Source organism: Mixophyes fleayi, chromosome 1, assembly GCF_038048845.1.
Source record: "Mixophyes fleayi isolate aMixFle1 chromosome 1, aMixFle1.hap1, whole genome shotgun sequence".
Lineage (NCBI taxonomy): Eukaryota > Metazoa > Chordata > Amphibia > Anura > Limnodynastidae > Mixophyes > Mixophyes fleayi.
In genome coordinates, this window is record NC_134402.1 from 10,920,851 (window position 1) to 10,943,038 (window position 22,188).

Here is a 22,188-nt window from a genome sequence, read left to right on the forward strand (position 1 = left end):
GATAAATAAGCCCTTTGTGATATAATAAGAGAAGTAGTTTTGGTATAAGAAAGCCCAACAGCGTCCATCAATTAGAAGAACTGGCATGTACATAGTACATGTGATGCTGGTTCTTTCTCTTGTCTCACAACTTGCTACAATAAATTCATATTTTTTAAGCTTCTTTGTGAAACCCGGCAATACTCCCCTCATTTAGGAAAATTGCGCCAACACTGATATCACACAATAATTAAAAATGCTACACAACATATATTATTTGTGAGTCTTCTGTGGGCTCTTACAACTATCCACAATGGGCATTGCAGATCGAGTGTGACACTGCTTTCTTTAGTTGCTCAAAGTGGATTTATTAATATACATTAAACCAATGTTTCACAGTCCTAAATAACACACAACAGGTCATGTTTTCAGGATATGTGGGAACAGGCAGGGTAGTAGCCAATTAGGCATTGTCTTTCATTGTATAAATTGCATTGGGTCGGTAAAAGCCTATTGCTGATTGGTCGCTCTGGGTTATAGTATATTTCCAGTGTTGGACCGCATTGGTAAGTCACATCAGTGTCCTCCGTTTATAACAGCGTTGTTGTCCTTTAATTTGGAATGATAAATGTTACAGAAGATGGGATTTGTCATTTTCTTGGACTAAGCTATCAGATGCCATGAGACCCCTGTACAACTGGCAGAATATATACTGCAGTGCAGATAGAGCCCAAGGCAGGGAGTAGATTTAGAACCCACTTCAGATCCAGACCCTCAGAGCCCTAGACCATGATTGTGCAACCAGTCAGCCCTGGTTATTATCCCGGGACCCTCTGCACGGACTCTATTGCCACCCACAATTCACAAAGATCTCACACTGCCAACCATACTGCAGAGACCACCCCTATTACCAACCACACTGCAGAGACCACCCAAATTACCAACCACACTGCAGAGACCACCCCATTACCAACCACAGTGCAGAGACCACCCCCATTACCAACCACACTGTATAGACCACCCCCATTACCAACTACACTGTATAGACCACCCCCGTTACCAACTACACTGTATAGACCACCCCCTTTACCAACTATACTGTATAGACCATCCCCGTTACCAACCACACTGCAGAGACCACCCCATTACCAAGAACACTGCAGAGACCACCCCCGTTACTAACCACACTGCAGAGACCACCCCATTACCAACCACAGTGCAGAGACCACCCCCATTACCAACCACACTGTATAGACCACCCCCTTTACCAACTACACTGTATAGACCACCCCCGTTACCAACCACACTGCAGAGACCACCCCATTACCAAGAACACTGCAGAGACCACCCCCGTTACCAACCACACTGCAGAGACCACCCCCATTACCAAGAACATTGCAGACACCATCCCCATTACCAACCACACTGCAGAGACCAACCACAGTGCAGAGACCACCCCCATTACCAACCACACTGCAGAGACCACCCCCATTACCAACCACACTGCAGAGATCACCCCCATTACCAACCACAGTGCAGAGACCACCCCCATTACCAACCACAGTGCAGAGACCATCCCCATTACCAACCACACTGCAGAGACCATCCCCATTACCAACCACACTGCAGAGACCACCCCCATTACCAACCACACTGCAGAGACCACTCCCATTACCAACCACACTGCATAAACCACTCCCATTACCAACCACACTGCAGAGACCACCCCCATTACCAACCACACTGCAGAGACCAACCACACTGTAGAGACCACCCCCATTACCAACCACACTGCAGAGACCACCCCCATTACCAACCACAGTGCAGAGACCATCCCCATTACCAACCACACTGCAGAGACCACCCCATTACCAACCACACTGCAGAGACCATTCCCATTACCAACCACACTGCAGAGACCAACCACACTGCAGAGACCATCCCCATTACCAACCACACTGCAGAGACCACTCCCATTACCAACCACACTGCAGAGACCAACCACACTGCAGAGACCATCCCCATTACCAACCACACTGCAGAGACCACCCCCATTACCAACCACACTGCAGAGACCACCCCAATTACCAATTACATTGCAAAGACCACCCCCATTACCAACCACAGTGCAGAGACCATCCCCATTAAAATCGGGTAGTGCAATCAACAGCAGCATGGGAGCAGGGACGGGGACAAGTAAGTCTCTTACATGGGCAAGTGTAAGGAATTGAGTGTCTTTGACAAGGGCCAAATTGTGAAGGCTAGACGGCTGGGTCAGAGCATCTCCACAACGGCAGGTGTTGTGGGGTGCTCCCAGTGTGTAGTGAGTAGTACACTACCAAAAGTGGTGCAAGGAAGGACAACAGGTTAACGGGCGACAGGGTCATCAGCGCCCAAGGCTCATTGATGCCAGTGGGGAGCAAAGAAGAGCTACTGTAGCACAAATTGCTGATAAAGTTAATGCTGGTTATGATAGAAAGGTGTCAGAACATACAGTGCATTGCAGCTTGCTCTAGCCGCAGACCTGTCAGAGCACCCATGCTGACCCCTGTCCATGGCATGTGAGCGTCAGAACTGGACTATGGAGCAATGGAAGAAGGTGGCCTGTTCTGATGAATCACGTTTTCTTTTACATCATGTGGACGTCCAGGTACGTGTGTGTCGGTTACCTGGGGAAGAGATGGCACCAGGATACACTATGGGAAGAAGGCAAGCCAGCAGAGACTGTGTGATGCTCTGGGCAATGATCTGCTGGGAAATCTTAGGTCCTGGCATTCATGTAGATGTTACCATCTAGCTAATCATTGTTGCAGACCAAGTACACCGCTTAATGGCAGCGGCTCTCCCTGATGGCAGTGGCCTCTTTCAGCAGCATAATGCACCCTGCCACACTGCAAAACTTATTCAGGAATGGTTTGTGGAACATGACAAAGAGTTCAAGGTGTTGACTTGGCCTCCAAATTCCCCAGATCTCAATCTGATCGCGCATCTGTGGGATGTGCTGGGAAAACAAGTCAGAGCCACTGAGTCCTCACCTCACAACTTACAGGACTTAAAGGATCTGCTGCTAATGTCTTGGTGCTGGATACCATAAGTCACCTTCTGAGGTCTTGCGGAGTCCATGCCTCAATGGGTCAGAGCTGTTTTGGAGGCACGAGGGCGGACCTACACAACATTAGGCAGGTGGTTTTAATGTTGTGTCTGATCGGTGTCTATTACAGACACTACTGTTGTCAGCCATTGGCAATGTTTGAGCATCCTCCTGGTGCCTCCATGTCACTTGTACACTGTTATTCAGTTTCATGTGTAAGCCAGAGGCGTACCCCCCCCCCCCCTCCTCCCGCCGTGTTGGTGACCCTGAGAATGACCTCAGCCCTCTAGTAATTCGAAGACATTTGAAGTTCTCGGATCTGTTATGTAACATGTGGCATGTGATATGACAATTGTTGGATCATAGCCAGGCCTGGTATGTCATGTTTGTATAAGCTGCACTGTAATGTCTTATATTACGCATACTCTGACAGAAGGTCCCTCCCATTAGCCACTTTAGTATGGGAAGTAGATATAACAGCCTGCCTCCGACAGCATGCATCTACAAATGGAAGGGGTTAATTCATTTAATGGTGAGTGGGGTCCATTCAGGTATTGGTGGAGTTATGGTAGTGGCTGGTAATTTAATGGGATGATGTTGGCGGTAGGGGCTACTGATTGTTGGGGCTTTTATATTTAAGGTGAGGTGATGGGACAATTAATTTAATGCTGGGGTGGTTTAGGAGGGCTATAAATTGAATGGGGCACCAATTGTAAAGCGCTACGGAATCTGCTGGCGCTATATAAATAAGTGATGATGAAGTTGGGGATAATGGGGGTATTCATTTAGTGAGGGTCTGAGTTGGAAGGGGGGGACTAATTTATTAAATGTGAATGCTATTAATTTATTGTTGTGGTCAGGTCAATAAGAAACTGCAGTTGGCTCCTGTACTTCAGGATTGGGCTCACAAAGACCCATCACTACGGTCAGCTGCCCTTACAGGCGTTCCAGGTCATCCTGAGACCACTTTGCAGTGCAGTAAGTTGACACATTCGTTTGTCCCACGCGGCCTCTCTCCAGCCTATAACATCAATATGACGCATTTTGCCACAGAAGGTACAGTACCCCAAGAATTTCACCAAACAAAATATTTCTTTGTTACCATTTTTGTAGAGCTATTTCATTCAAACAAGAAGCATATGCTCGTTTTAGGAATCAAATTCCTGGGGGAGCCTATTTATCGAACAGATGTCAGGATGGCGTTAACAGAGGTAGTGGACTGCAAAAAAATTATTTGATGAAATAACATAAATAGATGTATATTTTTCCGGCTTGGGTGGGAAATGGCAGATTTATATATAAAAATGTACAGTAATGTATTTTATATTGTAAGTCTTTTTTGTTACAGTTATTGTTTGGTAACTGAAATTGTTTCTTCCGTATTTCCTCAGTTGCTGACTTGTACAGGAGTTCCTGTATTTCCTGTCAGAACGCGGGAAGAGTTTCGCCCTGTTCTGACTGCTGCAGAGTTTTACACCTTATCGTATTTTACATTATCCGTGACCTTATCTGCCTCCACTCGTTCATGTTGTGGCTGCTCTGCAGGTTATCAGCACTTTACAGCTTTTATTTATTATTTAACCAATAAACTATACTACTCAGAAACCACTCAGCTGTTCTTCTAAAGACGGCTTTATTTGTATTAATAGCAAACTGGATATTATTTTCTGACCTCTCTAGAGATCTTCAGAACATTGTCCACTGCCAACCAACTATCCTTCAAAGATAAATGTGTAACAAAAAACGGTTTGTGACCTCCGACATCTAGACCATGTATAGTAGGTATGAGAATTCTTAAGGAACTCTGTTCCTGGGCGTAATTTTTTACAGTATCTGTGTTTCTGCCTGTCCCCTTCTCAGTGAACCATTCCCCTTAAATAGCCGCTCCTATCTACACCGCCAGCTGTAGCAGTGAGGAGTCCTGACGTTTATCTCTTCATCTCCAAACACAAACGTCAGCAAACAATCCGGCCCGCAGACATCAATCACCCTACAGGAAAATACCAAGTGTCCGTGCTGAAACTAACATTTTTTAATGTTTCCTTTGTAGCACCCATTGCTTTGTCCACCAGCACCTGCAAAACTACGAAAAGGAAGTCATCTCCCCAGCATTTAATTCTAATTAATGACCGAATGATCCTCACTGGTCCTTCAGTAAGGATCATGAGCAGAATGTATGTATGTACCGCTGAATATTTATACACAGAGGAAATTATAACGTTCCATTAGATTGTAAGCTCACTTGTCCAGGGTTATTTGCATTCTGACCCCTTCAATGTACAGCACTACGTAATATGTTGCCGCTTTATAAAGGATAATACTAATAATATACTGCATCTTAGAAACAGTGTATTGGTAGTTCTAAGTATGGTCGTCTATTTATCAAGAATTGGGGCAATATTTGTACCACCGCAAAGCCTGTTCTGGTGGTGTTCTGAGGACTGTTTTACCAGAACATAAGCATTAAATAAAATGCTTTATTCTTTGGAATAAAGCATGTTTAATGCATTACTACTTAAATCAGGTTTCTCTATTAAAAAAATATTTTAAAAAATAAATAAAAATTAATTTAGGAAAAAAACAACAGCTCCAAGATAAAGAGCTGTCTGTAGCTGCCTCCTGGGTCAGTAATGAGATGGTAACCTGTGCAGTCAGCTACATTGAGCGAGCCAGCAATCCGATGCACATATGCGCCCCATGTGGGAGAGAGCTGGTGAAGTGGCGGTAAATGTTATTGCTCCCGGTCAGTATAGGCAGGAACTCTGAGTATCACATAACTGCTTCGGCAACACTTTATTTATTTTTTTATAAATATGGGCATAAAAGTGTATTGCTGCTTATCGCCCTGGTAGGAAGATGTTTTATAAACCTCCGAACTGGTGACTATGCGCACGGCGATGCATACGCATTTTTAGGGGAAGGGGGAGGACAGGTTAGAGGTTAGGGACAGCCTACTGCACTCAGTAGAATCTCATCATTATCTTCATCACTGCACCTGATGGAGACGTCTAACACTAAGGTGTAAATGTATCAAGCTGAGATTTTTTCGGCGGATTTGAAAAACCAATCATATTCTAGCTATCATTTATTTAGTACATTCTACAAAATGACAGCTAGAATCTGATTGGTTGCTATAGGCAACATCTCCACTTTTCAAACCCGCCGGAAAACTCTCAGCTTGATACATTTATCCCTAAATGTTGCTTCCTCATCTTGTTAGAACGTTCCCTTTCCAGGTTGGATGAAGATTGCTGCCCACTCTAAATCATATGCCCAACTCAGTGCCCTAAGCGAGGAGTGTCAGGGGCGCATGCAGGTTCCCCCCCCCCGAACCCCCTGACCCCAAAAAAAACCCAAACACTTAGTGCCCACCATAGAGGCACTGTCCTATACAGCAGCCGCGGCGCTGTCAAAGAAGCGTCCGCGGCGGTGCTGTACAATACAACGCTTCTTTGACAGCGCCGCGGCTGCTGTATAGGACAGTGCCTCTATGGTGGGCACTAAGTTAGCGCAGGGGGGGGTTTCTGAGTCTCCACTGAGTGTGGCATCTAACCTGCTACACAGCCACATTCTAGAGAACGACTGTCACAGTTTAGTGTATAGTGTTACTAAGTATTAATCCGCCATGTCACCAATCCCTTCACTGTAGTACTGCAATATGCTATCACCATTGACTGTCAGTATTCACTGCTACTGCTGAGTGCTGATCCATTGCATTAATATTGTGTCATCGTCACTGCACGTCTCTGACATTTCATGGTTACGTTGATCTCCACCACTTTAACCTTATCAGAGATAAACATTTGACACATTTACCCTTATTTATCAGGTCACTGGTCACGGATAGTTAATATACGTGGCAAGTGGCTATTTCCCGTTTCCTGGTCTGTGTAAATTACCACCGGTCACTTACAGTGAGTGCGGCAGAGGTTTCCTTAGACACCGTGCCAGTGTCTGCCCGTTCAAAGAGAGAATACGACCCCGGTGGAGACACTGCATTGAGAAATTAAAAAGTGAGGTGACCCTAGCCTTGAGATTTACTCCCCCCTCCTGGTGCATTGAAGCTTCCGGCCAGGACCTGATTGAGGGTTCAGGGCAGCCATTGTAGCGCCTCCCCTCCTCCCACGTAAGGCTAATGTGCAGTAAGTAAAAACAAACTAATCCTTAATTTAAAACCTTGCTTCCTCCAACCCCCCACCAATGTTTATGTAAAATAGTTTTTTACAAGAGTCGTGGACATCTATGTCACTCGTTTAATTTTCATTAAAATCAGAACTGTATAACAGATTGGAGACATGAACGAGCGCTACTGAGGGCTACGGTGGAGGGGGCTACTGCGCCTGTCAACATCCTTGTCACTCCTACTCGCTTATCCTCAGGTGCCCCCCCATGAATGACTCATTGTCTTCATTCATTACCATGAGAATACGTCAAGATTAAAACCTTACTACATTTTTCTTTCATGTTTTCTTTTTATTTTGGAGAGTAACTGTTCTCTAACATTTTAAAATTAATTTCAGTTGATACCTCTATGTGCTACAACTTTGCACCCCCCAAATGCCTTGCGCCCTAAGCTGCAGCCTAGTCAGCCTATTGGTTAATTACACCCTGCACCCGGCAGAGAAAGGGCTACAAATATTGCTTTTATTTAGCAGCGTAACTGAAAGTTCACACCAAGCTGCTAGTCCTTTATTCATACTTTCCCACATTCCCTACAAATATTATACTGTTCTATGTATCAATTGTTCCCCACACCTTTAAGATTTTCAACTTATTTGAACAGAGACAGCTTTTCCTTCTGTGCCACTGTACGTAATTTGTATCACGAACCCGTTAATGTACAGCGGTACATAATATGCTGGCACTTTTATAATTAATGAAAAATAATTATAACCTCAATCCCTATCTCACAATCTACCCAGCCTGACCCTGACGTCCCCCCAGCAGTCTTTCTCTGTCCCCCATCTTACCTTAACCTCACTCCTCCTCCCCTTACCTAAACACAGCACCATCAGCAGTCCATTACTTAAATCTAAGGCCCACCGCCACCTGCCGTCAAGGTAGCAGAAGCTACGGCGGCAGTCAGCGCAGAAGCACACGTAGATACCGCGTGACGAAGCCTCTGAGCTCACACACCAGAACAATTGTGCTCATTCCCCTCCAGGAATCAATTGTTAGCTCTTTGACAAGTGGTTGTCTCTTCCATGTCAGTATTCAGTTATTTTTATTTCTTAAATGCTTATTTTTTAAAACATTTCTTTCTAGTGTTTGGGAATGTTTAGCTTTCTACAAGTGAACATGTGGTGTCTATCTCATTTATTTTATCCAGTAATTTATGTTACTTCTTTATGCTTCCTCTATGAGAGGTAACTGTATACATAAAGTTATGGCTGTTTTATATCCCTGAAATGAACTGTAACGATAGATCTGTTGAGGTCAGACCTGGAGGCCAGCAGCTAATGTCCTGGGTGACATAATGGGGAAGATTACGCGGCTTATTTGGGAACATGTTCTGTACTATTTCCTTTCTGTCTCTGGAGAAAGTTTTGGAAGCTGCAAGAAGGACACATGCCAGTGTCTGTCTAACGGCCACGCCTTCCCCCCGTTTACTGCTGGCATACAGCTGCCAACCCTCTCCGTCCCGAGGGCACAGACATCATCCCACAGCTGAGATGTGCTTCATTGTCGAGCTGAGCAATAGCTCTTAAGCTTCCCAAGTACCAGAGCTTTCAGCAGCTTAAAGGAAACCTCTGCTTTACTCTCTATGTACCGTTGTGCTGATGGTCTTGTCTACCTGGGCTCTCGCCAATGGATTTTGAGTCGTTGACAAATAACAGCGGCGATTGTTCACTTCTCCAGTCAATCCCAAATGTCCGACTTCTACCGGCATCTACACGGCCGGACTGTTGCTGGCAACTTCCAGGTGTCTATAGCTGAATTTTCTGTCTTTGGTGTAGCCAAGAAAACCTGGGCTTGGCCCTTTGTCCATCGATCTTTTCGGTAAAAAGCCGGGTTTGCCAGGCGTGACCGACGGATCACCAGGGGGCTTTACGAATGGCAAAATGCAACAAAACAATGAAACTAACAGCGGTAAGGAATGCGTCGCTCATTACAACGGAGTAAACTCACAGGTTAACCTTGGTTCCACGCCGCTGGATCCACAACAGAGGTAAAACTAGTTTTATTTATTCGAAATTCATCTATGAGAGGGCAGGGGGTTGTAAGTGACTGCATATGAACTTATTGCTATGGTTAGAAGTTTTAAAACTTTACACAAAAGTACAAATATAAAATGTTTTATTATTGTAGCTAAGTATTTGGCTCTTTCCATGATGTGAATACTGTCATATAGTGCACTCTTTTTTTCTTCCCAAATTCTTAGTTGTGTATGTAATTTGTTTTTTACATATTAGTTTGTGCTCTTGTGCAACTTTAACTCAGAGAATTTTTGTATATTTCTCTCTTTGTTCTGCTTATGTCACTGTTCCTTGTTTTCATTACCTTTGTATATTGCAAAAAACTGACTAATGTACAGAGCTGATCTCATCTGTATCGTATCCAAGGGCAGCAAAATAACTGCCTGATCAATGTAACATTCATGGTGTATCTACCAGAGAAAAATTGTATAAATGGATTAATTAACATTTTCTGAAAGTGGAAAAAACTTTTCAACAAAATTTGAAATGTTGATAAAAAATTAGATTATTATTATTATTTATTTTTGCATTGATCAAATTGTGATGAAATTGCGGCCAGCAGTTCAGATTCCACATGTCAGTTGAGCAGTTTGATGTCACGTTTTAGGCAGCACCTGAAAAAGGGGAGAGAAGCCCCCCGAAACGTTGTGCGTCATGATACTCACCTGTCTCACAATACACAGCCCTGAATGAGCCTTTGATATACACGAGGGGGTAAATGTATGAAGCTCCGGGTTCTTCAACACCCACGAGTTCGGTGGCTTCAGTGCTTAAATTTAAAACGGCGCTGCCTTGTAAAGGGACGTTTCCCTTTGTGGTGTGTGGCTTCATATCGCTTTTTAGGTATCTGAAGTGGTTTGGCAAATATATATTTTGATACCCTTATATACTCTGAAAACTCCTCTCCATTCACATTAATGGGTTTCTAAAAAACATCAGTGGATACTGAGGATTGTACCAGTAACCGGCAGGGGGGGCAGCTTATTATATCTATTAAAAGAGAAAAATAACTTCTGTCGGAGCAGCCTAATAGTCTTTCTGTGTCTTGTGTCACCTTTATATTCATGTTGTCTGTCTGAGGGGTTGTCACATGTATTTAGGCCTCTCTGTGTTAAAGCTTCTGTCATTATTATGCATGTGAAATTTAAATGTGTAATGATGAGATATGCAGAAGTGATACATCTACGTCACAGCCGGTGTCTAACCAACAAATCATACACCCATCATCAACAACCATCACTGCAGGACAAATCATACACCCATCATCAACAACCATCACTGCAGGACAAATCATACACCCATCATCAACAACCATCACTGCAGGACAAATCATACACCCATCATCAACAACCATCACTGCAGGACAAATCATACACCCATCATCAACAACCATCACTGCAGGACAAATCCTACACCCATCATCAACAACCATCACTGCAGAACAATTTATAAAAATGAGCAAATTCATCCAAAATAGCAGCAGTTATATATGAGTTCTTCTGGCGTATGTAACTAACACGGGCGTCTCTGGTGTATATAACTAACACGGGCGTCTCTGGTGTATATAACTAACACTGGCGTCTCTGGTGTATATAACTAACACGTGCGTCTCTGGTGTATATAACTAACACTGGCGTCTCTGGTTTATATAACTGTCACTGGTGTACATAACTAACACGGGCGTCACTGGTGTATATAACTAACACGGGCGTCTCTGGTGTATATAACTAACACGGGCGTCACTGGTGTATATAACTAACATGGGCGTCTCTGGTGTATATAACTAACACTGGCGTCTCTGGTGTATATAACTAACACTGGTGTCACTGGTGTATATAACTAACACGGGCGTCTCTGGTGTATATAACTAACACGGGCGTCTCTGGTGTATATAACTAACACGGGCGTCTCTGGTGTATATAACTAACACTGGCGTCTCTGGTTTATATAACTGTCACTGGTGTACATAACTAACACGGGCGTCTCTGGTGTATATAACTAACACGGGCGTCTCTGGTGTATATAACTAACACTGGCGTCTCTGGTGTATATAACTAACACGGGCGTCTCTGGTGTATATAACTAACACTGGTGTCTCTGGTTTATATAACTGTCACTGGTGTACATAACTAACACGGGCGTCTCTGGTGTATATAACTAACACGGGCGTCTCTGGTGTATATAACTAACACGGGCGTCACTGGTGTATATAACTAACACGGGCGTCTCTGGTGTATATAACTAACACTGGCGTCTCTGGTGTATATAACTAACACTGGTGTCACTGGTGTATATAACTAATACGGGCGTCTCTGGTGTATATAACTAACACGGGCGTCTCTGGTGTATATAACTAACACGGGCGTCTCTGGTGTATATAACTAACACGGGCGTCTCTGGTGTATATAACTAACACTGGCGTCTCTGGTTTATATAACTGTCACTGGTGTACATAACTAACACGGGCGTCTCTGGTGTATATAACTAACACGGGCGTCTCTGGTGTATATAACTAACACGGGCGTCTCTGGTGTATATAACTAACACTGGCGTCTCTGGTGTATATAACTAACACGGGCGTCTCTGGTGTATATAACTAACACTGGCGTCTCTGGTGTATATAGCTAACACGGGCGTCTCTGGTGTATATAGCTAACACGGGCGTCTCTGGTGTATATAACTAACACGGGCGACTCTGGTGTATATAACTAACACGGGCGACTCTGGTGTATATAAGTAACACGGGCGTCTCTGGTGTATATAACTAACACGGGCGTCTCTGGTGTATATAACTAACACGGGCGTCTCTGGTGTATATAACTAACACTGGCGTCTCTGGTGTATATAACTAACACGGGCGTCTCTGGTGTATATAACTAACACGGGCGTCTCTGGTGTATATAACTAACACGGGCGTCTCTGGTGTATATAACTAACACTGGCGTCTCTGGTGTATATAACTAACACGGGCGTCTCTGGTGTGTATATAACTAACACGGGCGACTCTGGTGTATATAACTAACACGGGCGTCTCTGGTGTATATAACTAACACGGGCGTCTCTGGTGTATATAGCTAACACGGGCGTCTCTGGTGTATATAACTAACACTGGCGTCTCTGGTGTATATAGCTAACACGGGCGTCTCTGGTGTATATAGCTAACACGGGCGTCTCTGGTGTATATAACTAACACTGGCGTCTCTGGTGTATATAGCTAACACGGGCGACTCTGGTGTATATAACTAACACTGGCATCTTCGGTGTATATAACTAACACGGGCGTCTCTGGTGTATATAACTAACACTGGCGTCTCTGGTGTATATAGCTAACACGGGCGTCTCTGGTGTATATAGCTAACACGGGCGTCTCTGGTGTATATAACTAACACTGGCGTCTCTGGTGTATATAGCTAACACGGGCGACTCTGGTGTATATAACTAACACTGGCATCTTCGGTGTATATAGTACAGGTGTCTCAGGTGTATATAACTAAAACGGGCGTCTCTGAGGTATATAACTAACACTGGCATCTTCGGTGTTTATAATCTCAGGTGTATATAACTAACACAGTCATCTCGGGTGCACAGGACCATCTTCCACAGGTGTCTCAAGTGTATATAACTAGCACAGGACCATCTTCCACAGGTGTCTCAGTTGTAGATAACTAGCACAGGACCATCTTCCACAGGTGTCTGATGTGTATAACTAGCACAGGACCATCTTCCACAGGTGTATCAGGTGTATATAACTAGGATAGGTACGTCTTCCACAGGTGTCTCAGGTGTAAATAACTAGCATAGGACCATCTTCCACAGGTGTCTCAGGTGTAAATAACTAGCATAGGACCATCTTCCACAGGTGTCTCAGGTATATATAATCAAGACAGATACATCTTCCACAGGTGTCTCAGGTGTATATAACTAGGACATGACAATATTCCACAGGTGTCTCAGGTGTAGATAACTAGCACAGGACCATCTTCCACAGGTGTCTCAGGTCTAGATAACTAGGACAGGTACAACTTTCCCAGTAGTCTCAGGTATAGATAACTAGCACAGGACCATCTTCCACAGGTGTCTCAAGTGTATATAACTAGCACAGGACCATCTTCCACAGGTGTCTCAGGTGTAGATAACTAGCACAGGACCATCTTCCACAGGTGTCTCAGTTGTAGATAACTAGCACAGGACCATCTTCCACAGGTGTATATTACTAGGACAGGTACATCTTCCACAGGTGTATCAGGTGTATATAACTAGGATAGGTACATCTTCCACAGGTGTCTCAGGTGTAAATAACTAGCACAGGACCATCTTCCACAGGTATGTCAGGTGTAGATAACTAGCATAGGACCATCTTCCACAGGTGTCTCAGGTATATATAATCAGGACAGATACATCTTCCACAGGTGTCTCAGGTGTATATAACTAGGACATGACAATATTTCACAGGTGTCTCAGGTGTAGATAACAGATAACTAGCACAGGACCATCTTCCACAGGTGTCTCAGGTGTAGATAACTAGCACAGGATCATCTTCCACAGGTGTCTCAGGTCTAGATAACTAGGACAGGTACAACTTTCCCAGTAGTCTCAGGTATAGATAACTAGCACAGGACCATCTTCCACAGGTGTCTCAAGTGTATATAACTAGCACAGGACCATCTTACACAGGTGTCTCAGGTGTAGATAACTAGCACAGGACCATCTTCCACAGGTGTCTCAGTTGTAGATAACTAGCACAGGACCATCTTCCACAGGTGTCTGATGTGTATAACTAGCACAGGATCATCTTCCACAGGTGTATATTACTAGGACAGGTACATCTTCCACAGGTGTATCAGGTGTATATAACTAGGATAGGTACATCTTCCACAGGTGTCTCAGGTGTAAATAACTAGCACAGGACCATCTTCCACAGGTATGTCAGGTGTAGATAACTAGCATAGGACCATCTTCCACAGGTGTCTCAGGTATATATAATCAGGACAGATACATCTTCCACAGGTGTCTCAGGTGTATATAACTAGGACATGACAATATTTCACAGGTGTCTCAGGTGTAGATAACATAACTAGCACAGGACAATCTTCCACAGGTGTCTCATGTGTATATAACTAGGACAGGTACACAGGTGTCTCAGGTGTACATAACTAGTACAGGGCCATCCTCCACAGGTGTCACAGGTGTAGATAACTAGCACAGGACCATCTTCCACAGGTGTCTCAGGTGTATATAGCTAGGATAGGTACATCTTACACAGGTGTCTCAGGTGTATATAACTAGGACAGGTACACAGGTATCTCAGGTGTAGATAACTAGCACAGGACTATCTTCCACAGGTGTATAACTAGCACAGGACCATCTTCCACAAGTGTCTCAGGTGTAGATTACTAGCACAGGACCATATTCCACAGGTGTCTCAAGTGTAGATAACTAGCACAGGACCATATTCCACAGGTGTCTCAGGTGTACAGTATATAAATAGGACAGGTACATCTTACAGAGGTGTCTCATGTGTATAACCAGGGCCGCCGAGAGGGGGGGGAGCGGGTACATTTTACCCGGGCCCGGCCATGCCAGGGGGCCCGGGCCGGGCCCTTGCTGCTATTTTTTGTCATTTTTTTTTTTTATTTTATTTTTTTGTATTTTGCGTATTTTTATTTTTTTAAAAAAAAAATTCCCGCGGGGTAGGGGGAGGGGGGGGGGGGGGCGTTGGTGGGGGGAGCTATAAGAAATAAAAAAAAATAAAAAAAATCAATACTCACGTGACCGCGGCGCCGCGTCCCTCCTCTCCTGTCTTCTCCATTCACACTGACTGTCGGGCGTGACGTCATCAAGTCACGCCCGGCAGTCAGTCAGTGAGGAGCGCCGCAGCCTGACAAGACCAAAGAAGAAGAAAGAAGAGAAGACAGAAGAGAAGAGAAGAAAAGAAAGAAGCTGACAAAAGGTAAGGAAAGAAACTGAGAGGCACAGAGGAGGAAAAGAGAGGGACAGAGGAGGAAAAGAGAGGCACAGAGGAGGAAAAGAGAGGCACAGAGGAGGAAAAGAGAGGCACAGAGGAGGAAAAGAGAGGCACAGAGGAGGAAAAGAGAGGCACAGGGGAGGAAAAGAGAGGCACAGAGGAGGAAAAGAGAGGCACAGAGGAGGAAAAGAGGGGCACAGAGGAGGAAAAGAGAGGCACAGAGGAGGAAAAGAGGGGCACAGAGGAGGAAAAGAGGGGCACAGAGGAGGAAAAGAGGGGCACAGAGGAGGAAAAGAGGGGCACAGAGGAGGAAAAGAGAGGCACAGAGGAGGAAAAGGGGGCACAGAGGAGGAAAAGAGAGGCACAGAGGAGGAAAAGAGAGGCACAGAGGAGGAAAAGAGAGGCACAGAGGAGGAAAAGAGGGGCACAGAGGAGGAAAAGAGGGGCACAGAGGAGGAAAAGAGGGGCACAGAGGAGGAAAAGAGGGGCACAGAGGAGGAAAAGAGAGGCACAGAGGAGGAAAAGAGGGGCAGAGAGGCACAGAGGAGGAAAAGAGGGGCAGAGAGGCACAGAGGAGGAAAAGAGGGGCAGAGAGGCACAGAGGAGGAAAAGAGGGGCAGAGAGGCACAGAGGAGGAAAACAGGGGCAGAGAGGCACAGAGGAGGAAAACAGCGGCAGAGAGGCACAGAGTTATAAAAAAAAGGGGCAAAGAGGCACAGAGTGAATAAAAAGGGGGGAAAGCAGCATGGAGGGCGCAGTGTAGTTGTGATGGGGCTTGTTGCAATGTAGTGTGTGTGCGGTAGGTGGTGGCTAATTAATGGGCGCTATTTTGTTTGTAGGGTGATGGTGAGGCAATTTAATAGTGGGGATTATTAATTTAAGATGGGGTGATTTGGGGCCTATTGAATGTGGAGGTGAGTTTGGGGAGGATGAGGTCTATTTATTAAATGTGACTATGAATTATTTAATGGCAGTGATGGTTGCGGGAAATAGGTATTGCTAGGCTGTTTGCATGACGGGAAATAGGTTTATTTATTACATGTGAATTCTATTATTTTAATGTTGGGGCTGGAGGAAGGCCTAATTATTAATCGTGGGTGCTATTGATTTAACGCTGCGTCTGACTGAAATTTTCTAAATGTAGCCATTTTTTTCCCAAATAGGTCCTTCTACATTCCAAGATCCAGGCAAGCCACAACTAAAGAAACCAGCAGCCTCGGGTGGAGAAAGTGAGAAGAACAGGTAGGACAGAGCAGCATAGTGTGTGAAATGTTGTGATTCTAGTAGGGACAATGCCAATGTTTGGTGAGCCCAGTGGGCGCAGGCCAAGACTGAACTGTTTGTGTACACACTGCATTCTTTGTATACTACACTGTGGTGCTGGATGTCTTAAAAGTCAGGAGTGCTTGGACATATGTGACGCTGTGGTGAATTCAGGACCTAGTGATTTTGATGTGCTAGCTATGCGCCCAACGGTGCATTGCCACGGCCCCAAATGTATGACCACATTCCCGAAAATTTTTGCACCGTCGTTAGGCTAGCCACGCCCCAATGGCGCATTGACACGCCCCTGAATGTATGACCAAACCCGCGTCGTGTTTTTTGCGCCGCCGTTAGGCGGCGCAAAAAAATTTTAGGGCTTACTCAACTATGGGGGGGCCCCATGAGTTTGTTGTACCCGGGCCCTGAATTCCTCTTGGCAGCCCTGTGTATAACTAGGACAGGTACATCTTCCATAGGTGTCTTAGATGTATAACTAGACCACATACATCTTCCAGAGGTGTCTCAGGTCTATATAACTAGGACAGGTACATCTTCCAGAGGTGTCTCAGGTCTATATAACTAGGACAGGTACATCTTCCAGAGGTGTCTCAGGTCTATATAACTAGGACAGGTACATCTTCCAGAGGTGTCTCAGGTCTATATAACTAGGTCAGGTACATCTTCCAGAGGTGGTGTCTCAGGTCTATATAACTAGGACAGGTACATCTTCCAGAGGTGTCTCAGATCTATATAACTAGGACAGGTACATCTTCCAGAGGTGTCTCAGGTCTATATAACTAGGACAGGTACATCTTCCAGAGGTGTCTCAGATCTATATAACTAAGTCAGGTACATCTTCCAGAGGTGGTGTCTCAGGTCTATATAACTAGGACAGGTACATCTTCCACAGGTGTCTCATGTGTATAACTAGGACATGTACATCTTCCATAGTGCTTCTGTTACGTTAGACCACATCTTTTCCTCTCCTACAAATTCCCTGCAATATCTCCCAACATTCCCAGCAGTTAGGACTAAAGTCCTGGCTGTTTGGACAGTCCCCTATAATCGTGTTTGTCCCGCTTACATCAGGACAGTTATGAGGTGCTGTATAATTCCCTGTCAGGTGACAGATTACCTGTTCATACAGGTATATGCTCAGGTCACAGTGACCTAACAGTGGGTAACTGACTAGTGTAAAGGTCAGGCCCCCCACAGAGGTAAGACGTAGAGGAGATTACATCCAAGTGACGCTGCCAGGCTCTGATCTAGCCCTGTCTGTCCGAAACGTTTTGAATTTATGATTATACATGACTCTCATATAACATTGCACACAGGCACATGTTGATCATAAATCACAGCTATAAAGCCTCAGAGAGCTCTCTAGACAGCATCCAGAAATAAGAGGAGGTGACAGATACATAGAAAAATGAGACAAGATTCTGCCCGGCTCCCAATTTACCAAAACTGAGATGTAAGAAAAAAGGTTTAAAAATAGACAAAAATATAAAAAAAAAAAAAAAAAGTGAATACTTTTTTCCCAGAATCTTCATAACTTTCTTACAGCAGAAGTGGGCGGAGCAAATCGTATGATGTCACATATTACGCCATCACGCCCACTGGTCACTGAGGTGGGTGGAGCTTGATGTCAGGGAAAATGTCCCGCTTCCCAGTAACCGGTGAGGTTTACCAATAGCTGATTGTTTGTATGCCTAGGAATTGCCTAGGAATTGTTATATATATTCATTATGTTTATAATTAGGGATGTGCACCGGGCACTTTTGGTGTCTCGTGTTTTGTGTTTTGGGTTCGGATTTGCTTGATGTTTTGGGTTCGGATTTGTTTTGCAAAACACCTGTCGAAAGGTTTTGGTTCGGATTTAAGGTTTTGGATTCGGATTTATTTTGAAAAAAGCATAAAAAGTTCCAAAATCAAGTTTTTGGGCTTATTTTCACTCCTACACTATTATTAACCTCAATAACATTCAATAACAATCATTTCCACCAATTTCCAGTCTATTCTGAACACCCTCACACCTCACAATATTGTTTTTAGTCCAAAACGTTTCACCGAGGTAGCTTTCTGGACTGCATAGTGGAGTGGTCCCGGTACCCAATTTGGTACCGGGGCCACAATATATCACCCTCAACTGGTCTCAATCCCACCAAAAAAGTATCTGGACTGCGTAGTGGAGTGGTCCCCACAATATAATAACAAATCCCTCAACTGGTCTGAATTCCACCAAAAAAGTATCTGGACTGCGTAGTGGAGTGGCCCCGGTACCCAATTTGATACCGGGACCACAATAGACTAATAAAACCCTCAACTGGTCTCAATTCCAGTGCACAGATGGCGGACACCGGATGGACGTCTAAAACCAACATAGCAGTTAAGGGCGCAGTTCCTCTTTTTTGTGACTGCACAAACAATTAACGTAGTAATAGAAATTACTTTTTTTTTTTTTTTTTTTAAATATAGAAAGAAAGAAGGTAGTAATAGAAATGGCAGTTATTCGAATCCCCAGGAGAGTCTAAGTGGGGTGAGCCACAGGGAGATTATTTCCCTCAGTTTCTCTAACAGGTTGTCAGTGTTGTGCCTCTTCTTAAAACCTGTGATACATAACTACACACACTCGGCAAAGCTTTTACAAATTATCTGCGGCACAGGAGAGTACCACTGGACTGTACTTTAATAGCAGTACCTATTATTTTTGGGTACAGCAACAGTGAATGATCGTAGTTAGACTTTTAAATAGCAGTACAAGCTAGATTTTTTAAAATTTTGTAATATTTTTTTCCAATTATTTTTGGAAAAATTTTTATTATTTTTTTTTTTTTTTTTTTTAAATTAATTTTTTATAATTTTTTTTTATAAATTTAAATTTGTTTTTTTAGAACTTTTGGATAACTTAGAAATAACAATGCCCTTAGCAGAACAGACCACAGGACACAGGAAATACAGAAAGAAAGAAGGTAGCAATAGAAATGGCAGTTCCTCTTTTTTGGAACTGCACAAACAGTGATGAAAATGAAGGTGGAGCTGGTGGCATGTCACGATCCTCTTCAGAGGACAATCTCCTGACCAGCAGGTCTTTGCAACGCTGTAGACTTGTGTCCGCCGGAAACAGAGACACAACATACGCTTTAAACCGAGGATCGAGAACGGTGGCCAGAATGTATTCCTCTGACTTTAAAATAACTGACCACCCTTGGATCCTGGCAAAGCGTACAAAGGGCTTCATCCACAAGAGCTACATGCTTGGTGGAATCGCAATGGTGTACCAGCTCCTCCCTCACTTTCTCCAGCTGCTTCTGCAAAAGCCTGATCAGGGGAATCACCTGACTCAAGCTGGCAGTGTCGGAACTGACTTCTCGTGTGGCAAGTTCAAATGGCTGCAGAACCTTGCACAACACGGAAATCAGTATCCAGTGCGCTTGACATCCCCACTCCTTTTCCTATGTCATAGGTGGCTGTGTAGGCTTGAATGGCCTTTTGATGCTCCTCCATCCTCTGCAGCATATAGAGGGTGGAGTTCTAGCACGTCACTACCTCTAGTTAATTTAGATTGCAAGGCTTGTAAATACTTTGAAGATAAAAAAAGCAGGCTGCACAGACTGTGGAGCTAGAAAGTGAAATTAAATGGACCACGTCACTTTGGTGGCTATCCATGCCCCCCCGCCCTACACTTGTAGTTGAATATAAAAAAAGCAGCCTGCATAGACTGTAGAACTAGAAATTCAAATATACAAAGAAATGGACAAAGGCAGTTTGGTATCTGTCTGCATCAGATCCCCTCTCCACTAGGAGTAAAATAGAAAACTATTCAGCCGTTATATAATCTAGAATATAAATAGAAATTGAGAAAGGCAATTTGGTATCTGTCTGCATCATAATCATCAACATCCTCCTCAGCGCCAGCTACATCAATATCCTCCTCCCGGTGTACAACATTCACACCTTCATTAGCCAAATCTGTAACTGGACTGTGGGTGATCCTTCCAGCATATGCAGAGGGCGTGCTGCAAATGGTGGAAGGAGCCACCTCTTCCCGTACAGTGATGGGAAGGTCAGGCTTCGCAACCACCAACACCCTTGGACTCGCCTTGGGGATTTGTGATAACTTCTCTTTAGAAGGCAGAGTTGTTTGCTGTGTTGTTGCTGACAGCATAACTCTCTTAATTTTTTTGTAGGGGGGGGGGGAGGAGGGCTTAGTTCCTTGGGTGAAGCTGAACCACTAGTCATGAACAGGGGCCAGGGCCTAATCCGTTCCTTGCCACTGCGTGTCGTAAATGGCATATTGGCAACTTTACGTTTCTCCTCAGATGATTTTAAGTTTCTCTTTTTGCTACTTTTACTGAACTTGGGCTTTTTGGATTTTACATGCCCTGTACTAGGAGATTGGGCATCGGGCTTGCCAGACGACATTGATGGCATTTCATCGTCTATGTCATGACTAGTGGCAGCAGCTTCAGCATTAGGAGGAAGTGGGTCTTGATCTTTCCCTACTTTATCCTCCAAATTTTTGTTCTGCATTATATGTAGCACAAGAGAGTGTACCCCGAAGCCACACACACTCGGCAAAGCCTTTAAAAATTATATGCGGCACAGGAGAGTACCACTGGACTGGAGTTATACAGCAGTACCACTGGACTTATACTGCAGAATGAGTGAAATTTGTAATATGGCAGTAACAACAATGGACTTATAGTGCAGAATGAGTGAACTTTGTAATATAGCAGTACCACTGGACTTATACTGCAGAATCAGTGAAATTTGTAATATGGCAGTAACAACAATGGACTTATACTGCAGAATGAGTGAACTTTGTAATATTGCAGTACCACTGGACTTATACTGCAGAATGAGTGAACTTTGTAATATAGCAGTACCACTGGACTTATACTGCAGAATCAGTGAAATTTGTAATATGGCAGTAACAACAATGGACTTATACTGCAGAATGAGTGAACTTTGTAATATTGCAGTACCACTGGACTTATACTGCAGAATAAGTGAACTTTGTAATATTGCAGTACCACTGGACTTATACTGCAGGATTGTTTTGGGATATTTTTTTTTTTTATAATTCCTTTTTTTGTTATTTTTTTATAACTTTTTTTGCAATTTTTTATAATTTGGGAATAATGGGGAAATAACAATGCCCTTAGAAGGACAGAGCACAGGACACAGCACCACTGGACTGAACAGGACACAGCACAGGACCCAGCAGCACCACTGAACTCAGAAGGACAGAGCACAGGACACAGCACCACTGGACTGAGCAGAACACAGAGCACAGCACAGCACAGAACTGAACAGCACGAGATATAGCAGGACAGAGGACCACCTAACACACCCTCCCTCTACCCTGATCAATGCCCGAGTGAAGATGGCGGCGACTAGCGGGGAATTTATAGGATCCGAGTATCGAGAGATCCGACAGCGGGATTATGACTCAGAGCCCGGTTTCAGTTTTGCAATTGGCGGGAATACCCGGATCTGTCTCAGATCCGGCTCGGATCCGCAACGTTCGGGTGGGCTCGGATTTCAGAAATCCGAGTGCGCTCATCTCTATTTATAATAAATACGGCTGTATTACGTGAGTTAATGAGAACATGTTTTTATGGCTTTTTTTTTTAAGATCTTTTATATACATTTTAGTGTCTTAAAAATGGAGGTAAGTCAACATCATCATC

General features: G+C 44.1%; 1 protein-coding gene across 1 annotated transcript in view; it reads left to right on the forward strand.

Annotated features, from left to right (window-relative positions):
- Positions 1-8,760: 8,760 nt before the first annotated feature.
- Positions 8,761-22,188, forward strand: part of ZNF638 (zinc finger protein 638) — a 100,488-nt gene continuing 87,060 nt past the window's right edge. The window contains exon 1 of the mRNA XM_075188006.1: positions 8,761-9,239. Coding sequence (XP_075044107.1) covers positions 9,133-9,239 — 107 coding nt within the window. The 5' untranslated portion in view covers positions 8,761-9,132. The remainder of the gene's footprint in view (positions 9,240-22,188) is intronic.